General features: G+C 44.4%; 1 protein-coding gene across 3 annotated transcripts in view; it reads left to right on the forward strand.

Moving 5' to 3' along the window:
• MAPRE1 (microtubule associated protein RP/EB family member 1) overlaps nt 1–13,089 on the forward strand; it is a 29,677-nt gene extending 16,588 nt beyond the window's left edge. For 2 of the 3 annotated variants that reach the window (XM_088467099.1, XM_088467100.1), the window contains exons 4-8: nt 7,956–8,163; nt 10,328–10,387; nt 10,543–10,664; nt 10,815–10,967; nt 11,703–13,089. In XM_088467099.1, coding sequence (XP_088323225.1) covers nt 7,956–8,163; nt 10,328–10,387; nt 10,543–10,664; nt 10,815–10,967; nt 11,703–11,759 — 600 coding nt within the window. In that variant the 3' untranslated portion in view covers nt 11,760–13,089. The remainder of the gene's footprint in view (nt 1–7,955; nt 8,164–10,327; nt 10,388–10,542; nt 10,665–10,814; nt 10,968–11,702) is intronic. The other variant, XM_088467101.1, reaches the window with a different exon arrangement.
• The last annotated feature ends 4,897 nt before the right edge of the window (nt 13,090–17,986 follow it).

The raw sequence follows: 17,986 nt of genomic DNA on the forward strand, positions 1-17,986 counted from the left end.
CAAGCCAATCCAACTTGTAGGAGGTGCTTCAGGAAGCGTGGGGTGAAATTTCTTCAGATTACCTCAACAAATTAACATGCCAAAGGTCTGCAATGCTGTAATTGCTGCAAAAGGAGCATTCTTTGACTACAACAAAGTTTGAAGGACAAAATTATTTCAAATAAAAATCATTGTCTAACCTTTCCAATGCCTTGACTATATATGTTCTATTCATTTTACAACTCATTTGATAAATAAGTGCGTTTTCATGTAAAACACGAAATTGTCTGGATGACCCCAAACTTTTGAATGGTAGTGTATTTCTGCATTGTATGTGACTTATTCTAGTGCAGTCTGTCTGTCCTCTTTATACTGTCTCTCAGCGTATATCTTTCCCCTTTTTTTTTTTTTTTCCCTTCATCTTTGCCCTAACATACAGGTGTATTCAGGGTTTTCTGTACCTCACATTTCTTGTATTTGTGAAGGTTGTCACATAGTTACTGCACTGTACCATATTCTGTGCTGTGTGCTCCTGCAGCTTGCCCAAGCATAAGACAGGATCAGTATATTGCATTCCCACTTGTATATCACATACTTAGTGGTTGCATATTACTCACTTGCCATAGCTGCAGTTTAGTATAGAACACAATATGGCAGAGTAGCAAAAAAGCGGCTGCATCCATTCTGCTCTCATGCAAATTATGTAACGCAGGCTTAAATGAGGAGGATTTAATACAGGATGGGCTACGTGCTAAGTGTTATACCCCAGCCCCGGCTCAGTTTGACCGGTCAACACTCCTTCTGGGGGCATTGGACATCAGCCGAGTCGACCTTGCCAATCAATGTATTGGATCTCCGAGCCATCTACAAAGCCCTCACTCTTGCTCAGGTCCTTCTTCAGGGCAAGCCTGTACAAGTGCAGTCCAACAACGCCACAGCGGTGGCTTACATCAATTACCAAGGAGGCACTCTTAAGTCGGTCAGCCATGATAGAAGTGTCACGCATTCTCACATGGGCCAAAGGTCACCTCTCGGCTATCTCCGCAGTGTTCTTTCCGGAAGTTCTAAACTGGGAAGCGGACTTCCTCAGCCATCACGTCGTGCATGCCGGGAAATGGTATCTCCACCCAGAAGTCTTTCAACTCTTAGTGGACAAATGGGGCCTACCAGAGGTGGACCTCATGGCCTCCAGACACCATCACAAACTGCCAGCGTACGGGTCCAGAACAAGTGTCACCGAGGCGGCCTTCGTAGACTCCTGATCAGTGAAGTAGACCTTCCATCTGGCGTACCTATTCCCTTCAGTCTCCCTTCTTCCTCGGTTTTTCTTCGGTAGTTCAAACAAGACAAAGGCACTGTCCTGCGTGGCATGGCCCAGACTGCATTGGTTCTCTTCGGAGCCTCTCAATAGACGCACTGGACCTGTTGTCTCGGGGTCCCTGTCTTCACCGGGACCTGGGTCGTCTGTCTTTGACGGCGTGGCTCTTGAGACATCCCTCCTGAGGTCATCCTAAAGGGTTTTCTTGCTCTGGTTCAGACTATGCTCAGTGTGTAAGCTGGCCTCTGCCAGGATTTACCATAGAGTGTGGCATACCTACTTCCAATCGTGTGATGCCAGAAGCTATGACCCTTGTGTTTTTGGTCTCTAGAGTCCTGGCCTTCCTGCAAACTGGATTGGATCTTGAGCTCCACCTTACTTCGCTGAAGGTACACGTCTCTGCTCGGTCCATTTGGTTCACTCCGGGTGTCCACACCTTCCCGCAAGGTGTCCTCCGCATATAAACCTCCCTTTGTCCCTCCTCTGGCTCTGTGGGATTTGTCAGTGGTTCTTCAGGCCTTACAGGTCAGTCCATTTGAACCTTTTGGAATCTGTGTATCTCAAGTGGCTCACAGCGAAGACTTTCTTCTGGCTATGGCGTCCACTTCAAGGGTATTTGATTTAGGGGCACTGTCATGTCACTCCCCATTTCTAATCCATAAGGACAGGGCTGTTCTTCTGACTCGCCCTGGTTTCTTTCCCAAAGTGGTTGCTTGTTTCCATATTAATGAGGAATTCGTAGTCCCCGGCCTTCCAATCACCAGACCTCTTGGTAGGTGAGGCCTCCTTGGATGTGGTCCGTGCTCTTGGGATCTACGTGGACCGTAACGGTTCTCTGAGGAAAACACTCCTCCCTATTTGTGCTCTATGGATTTCACAAGAAGGAATCTCCTGCCAATAAACAGACATTGGCAAGATTGCTTTGCATGACTATCTCACAGGCTTACACGAGGGCAGGCCTTCCTGTACCAGCTACTGTAACTGCTCACTCCACTTGCTTTGTGGGCAGCTAGCCGGGCACCTCAGTTGAACAGCTTTGTAAGGTGGCCACATGGTCTTCTGTTCACACCTTTCTTCATTGCCCTTTGATACATTTGCCTCTCAGGATGCTTCATTTGGACGCCGGGGTTCTCCTCTCAGCTCAGGAGTATTCACACCCTTGAATAACTGCTTTGGGACATCACTAAAGTCTCCTTGCGGAGCCCTATGAACCCTGAAGAATAAGTTACCTTCGTTAACTTTCTTCAAAGTCCACAGGGCACCCGCCCTGACTCACCTGGCTTCTATGGGCTATGTTTTTTGGTCAACTGTTTCACGTCTCCTGTGTGTGAATGTGATTCTTGTGTGTACCAGTCTTCCTCCTTTCCTCCTCCTCTGGCAGGCTTGTCAGGAACTGAAGTGCCTCAGGGGCGGGGTATAGGGGGAAGGATCGTTGCATCCTTGGAGCAAAGCTTTAACTGTTCGATGCCCGGTTCTCAACTACCACCTACACCCCAAGGTCTCCCTGTGGACCCTATGGACTAACGAAGGTAAGTTTTACCATAACTCATTATTTCTATCAAGTAAATCAGAAATACATCTTTCTTGACGGTCTACCAGTGTACGGAGTGCATACATACTCATCTGCACAAGACTGTATTTGTCACCTTTTTTAAAGAGTTTATCTTATTTTTCTGATGGCTATATTTACAATTTGTAGATCAGAGGAGTTGGGAAACCGCAATAATTCCAGCCATTCCTACATACAAAGATGATGCGTCTGAGTGCAGAGACCATCATCCACCTCTCCCCATGTACTATTAATGACTGACTTCCAGCAGAGCCAGATACTTAGTTTCACAACCTGCCTTCCTGGAGAGGAAACAATCTGGGAGGGTACTTCAGATGCAAAATGAACTGAAGATCAGGAATATATCAGATCTATTGAAGTGGAACTGAATATTGATCCGGGAAGAGAAGACTGGTTCCCAACATAAAAAGAAATACAAGTGCACAACTACAAATTAACTGATTATATAAAAATAAATATATTTTGCAGTAAATAGGTTTTTGGCATAATCTTGGCCAAGGTTATGGGCCTACCCACCACATCTGGGTAACCTCTGTTGGGTAGATCCCTGACATAACCTTGGCCAAGTTTATGCCAAAAACCTATTTACTGCAAAATGTATTTATACATAACCAGTTAATTTGGAGGTGTGCACTTGTATTCTTCTTTTTGTGTTATATATCAATGGTCTCCACAGGTAGCACCTCCAAATAAAAAATAATTAAAAAAGTATGTGTGCATATATATACATACATACATACATACATACATACATACATACATACATACATTTACACCCCATGCAAAATTATTCACCCCCACCCCCCTTTTTTTTTTTTTTTTTTTGTTACATTACAACCTGTAATCTATTTTTTTTTATTTTATTTTTTTATGTGATGGATCTGCACAAAATAATCTAATTTGGTGAAATGAAGAAAATATATATAAATAAAATTCTGAAAATTGGCATGTGCATATGTAATCACCCCCTTTGCTATGAAGCCCCTCAAAAGTTCTGGTGCAACTAATTACCTGCAGGAGTCACATAATTAGTGAAATGAAGTCCACCTGTGTGAAATCGAAGTGTCACATGATCTGTCAGGATCCTTCTCTGAAAGGCCCCAGAGGCTGCAAGACCACTAAGCAAGAGGCATCACACCATGAAGACCAAGGAGATCTCCAAACAAGTCAGTACAGTTCTGGGTTGGGTTATAAAAAAAAAAAAAAAAATTATCCAAATCTTTGATCCCCCGGAGCACCATCAAATCCATCATCCTCACATGAAAAGAACATGGTACCACAACAAACCTGCCAAGAGAGGGCCGCCCACCAAAACTCACAGACCGGGCAAGGAGGGCATTATTCGGAGAGGCAGCGCAGAGACCAAAGGTGATCCTAAAGGAGCTGCAAAGTTCCACAGCAGAGACTGGTGTATCTGTGCATGTGACCACAATAAACCGTACACTCCATAGAGCTGGGCTTTATGGAAGAGTGGCCAGAAAAAAAACATTACTTGGTGATTAAAAATAAGAAGATACGTTTTGAGTTTGCCAAAAGGGATGTGGGCGATTTCCCCAAATGTATGGCGGAAAGCGCTCTGGTCAGATGAGACTAAAATTTAACTTTTCGGCCACCAAGGAAAACTACATGTCTGGTGCAAACCCAACACATCCCATCACCCCCAAGAACACCATCCCCACAGTGAAACGTGGTGGCAGCATCATGCTGTGGGGATGTTTTTTCTGCAGCAGGGACTGGGAAACTGATTTGAGTCGAGGGAAAGATGGATGGTGCTAAATACAGGGATATTCTTGAGCAAAACCTGTTGCCTGCCTGTGATTTGAGATTGGGACGGGGTTCACCTTCCAGCAGGACAATGACCCGAAGCATACTGCTGAAGCAATACTTGAGTGGTTTAAGGGGAAATATTTAAATGTGTTGGAATGGTCTAGTCAAAGCCCAGATCTTAGTCCAATAGAGAATCTGTGGTCAGACTTGAAGATTGCTGTTCACAAGCGGAAACCATCCAACATGAAGGAGCTGGAGCAGTTTTGCCTTGAGGAATGGGCAAAAATCCCAGGGGCAAGCTCATAGAGACTAGACCAAAGCGACTTGTAACTGTAATTGCCGCAAAAGGTGGCTCGACAAAGTACTGACTTAAGGGTGGTTAATAGTTATGCACGCAGAAGTTTTGTTATGTTGTCCTGAATGAGTGTTTTTTTTTTTTTTTTTTATATTGTGAGTCAAACAACAACTTCACAGTTGTAGGCATGTTATGTGAATGCAATGATGCACACCTTCAAACAATCCATTTTTTTAGTTCCATGATGTGAGGCAACAAAACATGAAAAATGCACAGGGGGTTGAATACTTTTGCAAGGCACTGTATATCAGTATATGTTCAGAGTGTGCAGTATGAGGTCCATTTTCTATGGTTCCAAACATAGGTGTTCCTGGGTGAGAAAATTGCCTGTCGGGACAACAGTTTTTTTTTTTTTCTTATTTTTTTTTTATTTTTGTTGTTTTTTTTTTTATAAGGGTTTGGAAGCTGGTCTTTGCCCTCCACTAGAATTGGTTGGACGATAGACCTTTGGACACTAGGGTTCTTATTCTGAGTTAGGAGCAATTAATCACTTGGCAAAACAATGTTGCACTGCAGACGGTACAGATTTAAAATGTGCAGAGCAACAAAATCAATGCTGCCGAAAGTGTCTGTGCTAATAAACAAACAAACCTACTCCGTATGCACTCTGGGAAAGTTACCTACAGGGAGTGGATATAGAATGGGAAAACTCGCAGGCTTTGAACACATTTCTTAGTGTCATGCTCCATAAGGGACTCTATACTCAATGTCCCCCATAGGATGTAAGAAGAAAGTATTTATTTGACAAAAAGTAATTGACAGAATCATCAAACATCATATACAGTCAGGTGCATAAATATTGGGACATTGACAGAATTTTCATATTTTGGCCTCTATTCACCACCACAATGGCTTTGAAATGAAACAAACAAGATGTGCTTTAACTGCAGACTTTCAGATTTAATTTGAGAGTAATTACATCCAAATCAGGTGAACGGTGTAGGAATTACAACGGTTTCTATATATGCCGCTCACTTTTTAAGGGGCCAAAAGTAATGGGACAAACTAAACAATACTAAATCTAACTTTTCACTTTTTTTAATACTTGGTTGCAAATTCTTTGCAGGCAATTACAGCCTGAAGTCTGGAACGCATAGACATCACCAGATGCTGGGTTTCATCCCTGGTGATGCTCTGCCAGGCCTCTACTGCAAATGTCTTCAATTCCTGCTTGTTCTTGGGGCATTTTCCCTTCAGTTTTGTCTTCATCAAGTGAAATGCATGCTCAATCAGATTCAGGTCAGGGGATTGACTTGGCCATTGCATAACATTCCACTTTTTAGCCTTAAAAACTCTTTGGTTGCTTTTGCAGTATGCTTCGGGTCATTGTCCATCTGCACTTTGAAGCGCCGTCCAATGAGTTCTGAAGCATTTGACTGAATATGAGCATATAATATTGCCCAAAAAACTTCAGAATTAATTCTGCTGCTTTTGTCAGCAGTCACATCATCAATAAATACAAGGGAACCAGTTCCATTGGCAGCCATACATGCCCACGCCATGACACTACCAGCACCATGCTTCACTGATGAGGTGGTATGTTTTGGATCATGAGCAGTTCCTTTCCTTCTCCATATTCTTCTCTTCCCATCACTCTGGTACAAGTTGATCTTTGTCTAATCTGTCCATAGGATGTTGTTCCTGAACTGTAATGGCTTTTTTAGATGTTGTTTGGCAAACTCTAATCTGGTCTTCTTGTTTTTGTGGCTCACCAATGGTTTACATTTTGTGGTGAACCCTCTATATTCACTCTTGTGAAGTCTTCTCTTGATTTGTTGACTTTGACACACATACACCTACCTCCTGGAGAGTGTTCTTGATTTGGCCAACTGTTGTGAAGGGGTTTTTCTTCACCAGGGAAATAATTCTTCTGTCATCCACCACAGTTGTCTTCTGTCTCTTTTGGTGTTGCTGAGTTCTCTGGTGCGTTATTTCTTTTTAAGAATGTTCCAAACAGTTGATTTGGCCACACCTAATGTTTTTGCTATCTGATGGGTTTGTTTTTTGATTTTTCAGCCTAATGATGGCTTGCTTCACTGATAGTGACAGCTCTTTGGATCTCATATTGAGAGTCGACAGCAACTGATTCCAAATGCAAATGTAACACCTAGAATCAACTCCAGACCTTTTACCTGCTTAATTGATAATGAAATAACGAGGGAATAGCCCACACCTGTCCATGAAATAGCTTTTGAGCTGATAGTCCCATTACTTTTGGCCCCTTTAAAAAGTGGGAGGCACATACAGAAACTGTTGTAATTCCTACACTGTTCACCTGATTTGGATGTAATTACCCTCAAATTAAATCTGAAAGTCTTCAGTTAAAGCACATCTTGTTTTTCATTTCAAAGCCATTGTGGTGGTGAATAGAGGCCAAAATATGAAAATTCTATCAGTCCCAATATTTATGCACCTGACTGTACATCTGCTAGTTGGTAAGGGCAGAAAGACTGTTCTTATGTTGACCACTTAAGGATAACATCACTTTTTTAAAAGTAGCATAGGGGTCTTTATAATGGGTGCAAGATGTGCGGTACACCGCACACCCTGCACCCACAGGTAATCATACCTACTTCTCCGCCGATTCCCGAAGTGCTGCTTCGTAGCGCCGGACTGGCGCTGCAGAGCAGCAAACACTGGGAAAAATGGCAGTGGAAAAAATGTTCCCGGGAAAGTAGGCATGGGCGCCATTTTCCCGGAGACCCACGCATGCGCTGTAGGTTCTGGCATGAAGCTTGCATCTACAGCGCTCAGTGCAGCGGCGCCGACAGAGGGGGGACCCAAACGCAGGCTGCACGTTGGCCCCCTCCTCTCTTAAAACGCCCCTGATAAGCAGGATGAATTCTCCAAAGATAGAATGTGTATGAAATATCACCTATGGCGTTACACTGCAAGTGGCTCCAGAAGCCTTTTTTATATTTAATATTGTTAGATGCTGGTTAAAAATTTTATTATTTGATTTCTAGATTATTCCAGTGGACAAGTTGGTGAAAGGAAAATTTCAAGACAACTTCGAATTTATACAGTGGTTTAAAAAGTTTTTTGATGCAAATTATGATGGAAAAGACTATGACCCTGTTGCTGCCAGACAAGGACAAGAGACGGCACCTGCACCTGTTCTCCCAACTCCAGTCTTGAACAAGCCTAAGAAGCCAATGGGATCTACAAACTCCGGTATTTAGAATGACTGTTCTGTATTTTATCTGTGGTTTATATTTCGTGAGAAGTGCTTGGACTTCAGCTTATATAATGTGATTCTTTTAAAGTGTCGAAGTACTTCTTACAGCTGCAATTTCATGACACAAAGTAAAGGTGGTCCAATTCCTCATTGTATGCATGTTTGTACAGATTTGTCTTCATACACCTAGCAGCCGTATGTCGTATGGCACGGGATGCTCAGAGAGGTTTAGCGTACTGTCTTTATTTTTACATTTTGTCTTCGCATTGCAGACAAAACGAAATATGACTGTGTACTAGGGAGGCTGGACTGATACTATAACTGCACAGGAATTAGTTTAAAGTGACACATTTTGTATGATCACTCTGGCGGCTACCTATAGGAAACATCATGGGTTTTATTTTCTTGGTGGCTTCTCTGATTTCCAGTTTATAATGACAATGATGTCACATGTCATTCTGCACTGGCATCCCAAAGTATCTCTGCTCAATCTTCTCATGGTGCATGTTCATAGCACAATGCCCACGCTCTTCCTCTTACTGGTACTGAGAGTTGAATTGCAAATGTCTACTATTTTGCAGTGAGATTTGTATAAAACACAAATATTATTTTTTATATTTTTTTGTCTCTAGTAAGTCACCACTTAAACAGTTGATGGTGCCACTGTGCTTCTCCCACCGCCTGGATGTTTTTCCTCTCTGTGCACTGAAATTACACCACTTCTGGAAATGAACCTATTGCATCTCCAGGAATATTGTTGCTTCCCTTTTATGATCTCTTCCTGTAGCAGAGTCTCCTTCCAGATGGATGGACCAAAAAGCCTAGTTGAATGCAAGAGCAGAGATGGTTTTCCTAAAGGGGGGTATCCACTAGACGATAATCGTTCGAACATCGTTTGCAAATCGTGCAGTAATTGTTTCTAACGATGCGCGCTCCCGCTGGTCGTTTGATCGTCTCCTCCATCGACTGAACATGCAGGTCAATTTCACTTGATTATTTACACATCGTTTACACACCGTTCACGCTGAACGATCAAACGATGAACCACTATCTGCAAAAGATCTAACTATCGTTAGATCTTTTGCAAATATTTTACAAATCTTTTGCAAATTGTTCAGAGTGGAAGATCAAATTTCAGGGGAAACTTCAAGGGAAAATCGTTAAGAGGTTGGACAGGGATAAAATCGTCTAGTGGATGCCCCCCATAACTCATTTTGCTGCTGTTTCTTATTGTGGTTTCTTTGAGTCCCTACATTTTTGCATATTCCTTATCTAATTTCTACCTCTTTTGCATTTGACTTCTCCATGCTTCTTCCAGTATGGCTCAGAAAGCTAGATTGTAGTGCAAACCCCCCCCCACACCCCCCATTCATTGTCTTCATGCCGCATGATTGGGTTTGATATAAGGAATGTAGACCTTCTATAGAGATGTTAGTGAAAAAAAAGTTATTTCCTTAAATACACAATCATACATACTATATACTTACATTTTTTGTGCCTCTAAAATCTGTAATCCTGAAGTTTTAGAAAAGCTGTTTCCATGTCAGCCGAATATTTATTTGTAAATTTAAGTGTTCACTGCATATTGAATTGTTGTTCTCTATTTATTGGCAGAGTCCAGTTGGAAGAGATTATGAAATGACTAGCTCAATTTATCTTATTAAAGCCAAAGGAATAAGATTTAATAAATGTCATATTGTGGGATGTTTTGGGGCCAGTTTTTCTCCTATAAGCTGTCTACGTTATAGAACAATAACACAACTTCATAAATGTTAAAACTAACCACCCTGAGTACCTGATTGATCTTTTCTCTTCATCAGGGTTAACCATTTGTGCAGACAGGCCTCTACACAAATGGTACAGCACTTGCCACAGCAGGAGCACCATGCCAACCACCTATAGGTGTTTAGTCATATAGTCTCCATTATCTAACGCTTTTGTCAAGATACTGTAATTTATTGGATGTACTAGTATGTCCCTGGATATTTAATAAATCAACTGGATGTGTTCCTATAATGCTAACTGACTATTCTAAACATGAGGAAAAAAACAACAACCCACTTCCTCACTGTTGCTACAAGTAGCACATGTGGTATGTGTCTATATGCAGTGTTGTCTTCTGTAAGTCTGATTCTCTGGCAAATATGTATATTCTTCCAGATGATTCACTTGAAGGAAAGCCTGCAAAGACAGAAAACCTAAAGAAAATGGCTAAAATTGGTACATGTTTATGTTGGGAGTGGGGAGCACACATTCTATGGCGTTTCACAACAGGCTCAGGGATTTGGTGTTTTTGTTGTGCCAACCACTTGTTTGGATCATGTTGTGAATCTCTGCAGCCAAGGACTCTTGTATAACTGCACCATCTCTCATAGCTCCACAGAGGGTCGTTCCAGCCCAGAGGACTGCAGTTGCAAACAAACCTGCTCCAGGGATTGGCAGAAAACCCGCTGCTGTAGGCAATGGAGAGGATGAATCTGCAGAGCTAGTTCAACAGGTAAATGATTTCGGTAAAGAAACTGTCTCTTCCTATTATATAAACTGACAATATAACCATTTAGGAACATGCTTGTTCATTCTATTCTGAAATTCTTCATAGCTGTACGTTTTGCTTGTGTCCTAACTTTGTTTTTATTTTCTTAAAAAGATTAATGTGCTGAAAATAACGGTTGAAGACTTGGAGAAAGAGAGAGACTTTTATTTTGGCAAGCTAAGGAATATTGAACTCATCTGTCAGGAGAATGAGGGTGAGAGCGATCCAGTCCTGCAGAGGATCATAGAGATTCTGTATGCTACAGATGTAAGTGTTCCTTATTCCATCCTCCTTTTTATGCTTTTATAAACCAACAATGTTGCAAATAAGTATTGTAAAACATGAATTTCAAGAGGGTCGGTTGGTAGATGTACTTAAGATGGATGCTGGCACTTGGCAGACTTGCTTGCATCTGCTTTTAATTACTAGGTAAACAAATGTTAACCAGAATAATTAATTTACATGTCGTTCTTATTACACAAGAGTGCCACACTATGCAATGAGGGGGTAAAAGGTCTTACCCTAAGTAACACGAAGAGATCTGTTTTATTCCAGTTTACTGTTAATGATCTTGGCAGGAATGCATGCTTTATAAGGGTTGTGTAGCTGCCTGCACAAAATTGGGACATTGGTTGACCTAGCATTCCAAAACCTTTGCTTTCATAATAAACCATTATACTTCCTCACACACTCTTCCCCTGCACTGCTAAGACCATTAAGTACAAGGATGAACAATTGCACATTGAAGGTTTAAATAAGAAAAAAAATAAAATTAGTATGAATACGATGAGAATGTACAAAGACTTGTGCATGTCGATGGTAATGCCAAAACATAATGGAAAAGCAATAGAAACGTAGACCTACAGTTCCGAAATGATTTAAACCGATGTTCTAGTGTTTTAACATACAGTATATGTGTGTGATATATATATTAATTTCTATTATAGAATTTATTATAGCTAGCAGTTCGTACATCAATCTAATAATGACTCTTTTCTCTAGGAGGGATTTGTCATACCAGATGAAGGTGCACCCCCAGAGGACCAAGAAGAATATTAACAGCGCTCTCCTGCCATGCAGTCATTTAATTTTTTTTTTATTTTTTTTTTGGCCCAAATCATGTGCTTAACTGTAAAAACATCCTTTTTATTCTCAGAGGGCTGGCTCAGCACCTCACTTTTTGAAAGTGTACTTTGCCAAAGTTTCACTCATTTTAGTGGTTTAACCTTTGGAGATGTCTCGTTTTGTAGCAAGAAAGTATTAACATATAACTTATTTTTTTTAACGTTCTTAGAGGAACGTTTGATAAGGACTAATGAAGGTTAATTTGATGGAGGGCAAGAACGTTTTAAATTGTTGCAAAATGAAGATGACATAAGTAACGGGAAGACATGTCAAGTTGTGGTGTTTAAAAAGAAAAAAAAAACTGAAGACAAAAAAAAAAATGTTCATTGCAATGAGATCAAGTTTGGCGGACAGGAGATGAAAATGCCTTAAGGAGTTTACATGTGCTTTCATATCGAAGCTCAAAGTGTAATATGGCTTAACGAGCGCGTCTAGCTAGATAGTTGCTCGCCATGAAGCGAGCGGGTTCTTCATCTTTTATGCTTGCAAGTAGTGAAAGAACCCAATGTGCTGCTCCTGGTGTGAGATGTGGAGGGGAATGGGTTGGTGCTGCTGCCTCTACCTCTGCTGCCTGCATACTATTGCTCTTTAGGCAGATGGCTTCAGTCTGTGCAGGCCCTCTGGCAGCCAAGAGGATAACAGAAATTTAAAACAGAATGGTGTACATAAGAGGAGATGAAATATTACTGAGGCTTAGTGATGAATTCCTGTATGTTCAGCCGCCTCCCTCTTCCTTCCTTTTTTTTTTTTTTTTTTTTTTTTTTCCCCTTCAAATTTTTATTTGATTTTTTTTTTTTTTTTTTTCAATTTGTATAACTATATTTTGCTAACATTATTTAAGATCTCATTCTCAATGTGTTCTCTATGTATCTGCTGTATTCTCCAGGTCACTGGGTTGTTCACTTTTGGAACAGATGGTTTGGTTGTATTAGTTTACATTCTATTTGGTAACAAAAAAAAAGTAACATGTAATGCATGAAAAGTTTGAAGGCCCTCACCTAAGCAGCTTGTGTCCTTCTGGTAGCCAGCTGTCACTGACACTGCAGTGCTACAACACTTTCTAAATCTCTTGTGGCCTTTTTTTACAGGTATGTCTTTATTTTATCATTTTTTTTTTTTTTTTTCTTCCCCCTCCCTTGATTTCTCAAATTTAGTCCCATTTTTGTTCGGCTTTTTTTTTTTTTTTGTTTACCTGTTTTTCTTTCTCAACAGTTTTTCTACTTTAAGCCATTTCTAAATAAAACTTCTGTATTTCAAGAGTGAACTGGACTGTTTTTTTTTTTTTTTCTTTAGAAATTGTTCGCCAGCATCTTGAACTCAGCGAGAGGTAGTAACAAACATATATGTTTGGCCTGACAAGAGAATTTTTCGTTTTGTTTGTCACATGTTTACAAAAAGTATCTACATTTATTTTTAGTTTTTTTTTAAACTCCTTTTAATAGCAAACCTAAACACAGTGGTCTGTCCAATTACCAACAAATACATTGCAGGTGGAAGTTAGTTTGGCAACATACACACTTTAGGGCAGCTTGAACTCGCTCAAAACTATTTGCAGCCCCATAGAGCTGCGAGCGAATTGGAGCTGGGAGGGGTGACATGCAGTGCCATTGCTGGCATTTTGCCGGTAATTGGATTGACCGCAATGAAATTTGAAATGTGACTATTGCATAAAAACTTAGTGTAGATAGCTTTGGGGTCTCTGTACATTTCATTTGTTCGTAGGGGAAAGAAGGATTAGAGTGGTATGAATCTTGACTCTCGTGTGAATTAATTAGTCAGCAAATCGGTCTTTCTACTTCAGGGTCCATAGGGTATCCTCAGGATACCTTGGGCTATAGGTGATGACGTCAGGCATCGGGCACTATAGAGTTAAGTTTTCAGCCTCCCAGGATGCACTAGGGTCCACCTTATACCCCGCCGGATGCACCTGTTTAGTGGGGGGCTAAGGATAGCCCCTGAAGTTTTCTACAAGGCAGCTGTGGCTGCACATCTGGAGGTACAGCATGGACAGTCATTCTTGACGTCCATGCTGTCCTTCCCTACACCCCTGCCTGTACCAGAACGCCGGTACTGATCCGGGGATGCTGGTAAACATCTTGGGTCACAGCTAGCAGTGACCCCAGATGTTTGGGACCATGGCCGGATTCAAGGAGGACAGCAGGTAAGCAGTGGGGTCCCGCAGTGGGTCCCCGCTGGAACATGGTCCAGAGTCCCCAGGCAGGGGGCTCCCTGGGGACTGGCTGCAGCGTGGAGCCAGGTTTCGGACCTGCGCTTCCACTACCCCCCTGGACAGCGGACTGCAGCTGTGCGGTAGTGCTGCGGCGTCCCAGGGGTTAATTGCATGCCAGGGGAGCGCGCCTTCCCTGTACACAGCCGGCGCCTCCCCCGCTGCGCACAGCCCTCTCTGCACCTCCAGCGCTCCTCCCCCAGGCCGGCCTCCTCTCTGCTCCTCGGTGGCCATCTTTATGGAAGCATTGTGAACGCTGCTGGAAGCTGCTGATTGGTGGCATCGTGGTCTGGGTCCCCCAGCATACCTCTCCTCCGTTGGAACAGGTCTGTGTATGCAGCGCTGAGTCCTACCAGGCCCTGTGTCTGCGTAGTTGAGGATCAGCGTTGATAGTGCAGGGATTGATTTCTTTGCATTGTATGTGACTGCTGCTAGCTTCTGCTGCCTGTACTTTCACTTTCTACTGTCGGCCTTTTCACTGTCCCTGCTCTTCTGCTAATGCCCTTGCGGTGCGGTGATTGCAGGGCTGTTTTCTCACTATACTAACGCGTATCAGTGAGAGGGGTCACATACTTGCCATTATGTTTGAAAGTGATTTTCCTCTCCAGCTTCTGTGTACTACATGTAAGGTACCTATAGCGGAGGGGGAGGGTAGCGCAGAGGGGCTATGTCGGCCGTGTTTTTTTTTATTGACTCGGCCAATTACTGTCACGGCTTCGGTACAGGAACCGCCCTGGGCTTGTTTCGCTAAAGCGCTTACAACCCTAGTGGGCCAGTTAGCTCCGCAACCTGCGTTCCCTCAAATGGGATTGTCCCAGCAGTCAGTGGTGTTGTCATCCATGCAGGGGTTCCCGAGACAACTGATGGTACCCCACAGTCTCCCTATTTCCCCTCCTCAGGTCTCTCAGGAGCCCGCGTGGGTTAAGTCTCTGACAAGTTCTGTGAAGCATTTGTCAGACGTGTTACAAGGGGAGTCCGTGTTACGGCCTCACAAGTGGCCGGTGGCGTCTGTCCACTCCTTATGAGGATGACGAGGGGACGACCGATGATGGGGAGATTCTGGATCTGTCGGACCAAGAACCTCTCCGTACTAAAGAGTCGGACGCTAAGTCTAAGGTTTATATACCTGGCCTTACTCGTGCAGTCCACACAGCTTTAGTTATTGAGGATGATGAACCTCCGGTATCAAAATCCAAATATGCCTTTTTCAAAGATGTTAAGGGTGACACCAGTGTTTCCTCTTTCGGGTCAATTGGTGGACCACTTAGAGGAAGCGTGGAAACATTCTGGCAGACGGTATCAGCCTCAAAAACGGTTAGCAGTGGCTTATCCGTTTGCGGACAATTATTTTGCTAAGTGGGAATCCCCGCCACAGGTGGATTCTCATGTGACATGCCTGGTCCGAAGTGCCACGTTGCCAATGTCCTCCTTAAAGGATGCCACGGACTGTAAGGTGAAAATCTGCCTGAAGTCCGCTTATTTCCCCGCGCGGGGGGGGGGGGCAGCCAGGTTGGCTATGGCCATTTGTTGGGTAGCCAGAGCTATGGAGCGCTGGGCTGATAGTTTGGAGGTGTCTTTCGATTCTGACTGTTCGGTTGAACAGACCGAGTTGATGGGCAATCTCCGGGATTCGGCCACTTACATTAACGAAGCGGCTTTAGATATCAGTACCCTGACTTCCCGGGTTTCTTCGGCAGCTGTGGCGGCTCATCGCACCTTATGGTTGCGATCTTGGAAGGCGGACGCTGATTCCAAAAAGGGTTTGGAAGCTTTGCCTTTTAATGGAGAAGTCCTATTTGGTCCGGATCTGGACAAAATTGTAGCCACGCTGGCGGCAGCCAAATCGGCATGTCTCCAGTCTGCTGCAGTTCCTTCCAGTTCAGGTACGTCGGCCTTACAGGGCCCAGGGTAGACCTAAAGCACAGTCCTTTCCCCGTAAGGCTGGCCCCAAAAAATCGGCCACGCCCCGGAAGCAGGCCTGGAGTACCAGACATCCGGCCCCTAAGTCCGATGACAAACCTGTGGCCTGATGGTCCGGGCCTCCCTTTGGGGGATCCCAGAGTGGGAGGCCGCCTGCTGCAGTTTGCCCAGTGTTGGTCGGTTACCACGACAGACACTTGGGTTCTCGAGGTGGTTTCTCATGGGTATGCCCTCTCCTTCCGGCACAGGCCCCCAGTCCCGATTCTTCACCACGGGTCTTCCATCAGACCAGAACAAAGCCATGGAACTGCGGAAGGTTTTGCACACTATGCTCCAGGCTGGAGATATAGTGCCTGTTCCATTCTCCCAGAGGGGCCAGGGTTTCTATTCCAATTTGTTTTTGGTGCAGAAACCCAATGGGTCGTACCGTCCGATCCTCAACCTCAAAGCACTCAAGTCCTTGCGGGTGCCGAGGTTTCGGATTGGAGACCCTACGGTCCATCATCCTGGCGCTGGAGCCTGGGGATTACATGGTGTCGTTGGACATACAGGACGCTTACCTGCATGTCCCTATTCTTTTACGCCATCAACAGTTACCTTTTGGGCTGGCGACAGCACCACGTGTGTTCACCAAGGTTATGGCGGCTGCCCTGCGGCTGCAGGCAGTCTGCATGTTTTGTACTTGGACGACCTTCTGTTGGTAACAGGATCTCCAGAGCTCCTTCTACGCCACTTGGACCTGACTATTGCGGTACTCCAATGGCACGGCTGGTTAATAAACTGGCAGAAGTCCACCCTGATCCCGTCTCCGAGGATTCTGCACCTCGGAGCCTTATTGGACTCCGGACAGCAAAGGATCTTTGTGACGAGGGAAAAGATCTCTGCCTTACAGTTGAGGGTGCGCAGTTGTCTGCAGAGTCGCCGGATGTCTCTGCATTCGGTGATGAGGTTACTGGGCTCCACTGTGGTTGCAGACGACCCATCTCAACAAGGGTCGACCATTTTGGGTGGCGAACTGGGTCCTATTGACGACGGACGCCAGTCTTCGGGGCTGGGGAGCGGTCTCTGGTCCACACTTGTTCCAGGGCAGATGGACTCAGGCGGAAAAGGAGCTTCCGATAAACATCTTGGAACTCCGCACCGTTTTCAATGCTCTCCAGCAGGCCCATCAGGTTCTCCACGGTCATCCCGTGCAGGTCCAGTCGGACAACGCCACCACCGTGGCCTACATAAATCGGCACGAAGGAACCCGAAGTCGGGCGGCACTCGTAGAGGTGTCCCGCATCCTGATCTGGGCGGAGCGCAATCTCCCGGCCATATCGGCGGTATTCATCCCAGGAGTCCTCAACTGGGAGGCCGACTTTCTCAGTCGCCAGGACGTTCATCCGGGGGAATGGTCTTTGCACCAGGACGTCTTTCAACTTCTGGAGGACAGGTGGGGCCTTCCAGAGATCGACCTCATGTCGTCACGGCACAACAACAAGTTGCCGGTGTACGGGTCTTGCACAAGAGACAAAAAGGCGTCTCTGGTGGATGCTGTCTGTCCAGTGGACGTTCCGGTTTGCCTCTCTCTCTCTCTCCTCCGTTTTCCCTTCTTCCACGGGTAATCTGGAAATTCAAACAGGAAGGAGAGACGTTCCTGTTGATAGCTCCCGCGTGGCCCAGACGGCACTGGTTCTCAGACCTTCAGGGTCTGTCCGTGGACATCCCTCTGCGGTTACCGCTACACCCGGACCTACTGTCACAGGGTCCTTGTCTTCACCCGGTCCTGACTCTGCTGTCTTTGACGGCGTGGCTGTTGAGACGGCCATGTTAAGGTCCAGGGGGTTTTTCCAGCTCTGCAGTACGCACTATGCTGAGAGCTCGGAAACAGTCTTCTGCAAGAATATACCATCGTGTGTGGCATACGTTCTTCCAATGGTGTCGACCGAGAGGTTATGCACCTCGGGAGTTCCATCTGTCTAGAGTGCTAGCCTTCCTACAGGCGGGACTAGACCATGGGCTTCGCCTTGCT

This window comes from Taudactylus pleione, unplaced genomic scaffold, assembly GCF_031769625.1.
Source record: "Taudactylus pleione unplaced genomic scaffold, aTauple2 ptg000069l, whole genome shotgun sequence".
In the NCBI taxonomy this organism is placed as follows: domain Eukaryota; kingdom Metazoa; phylum Chordata; class Amphibia; order Anura; family Myobatrachidae; genus Taudactylus; species Taudactylus pleione.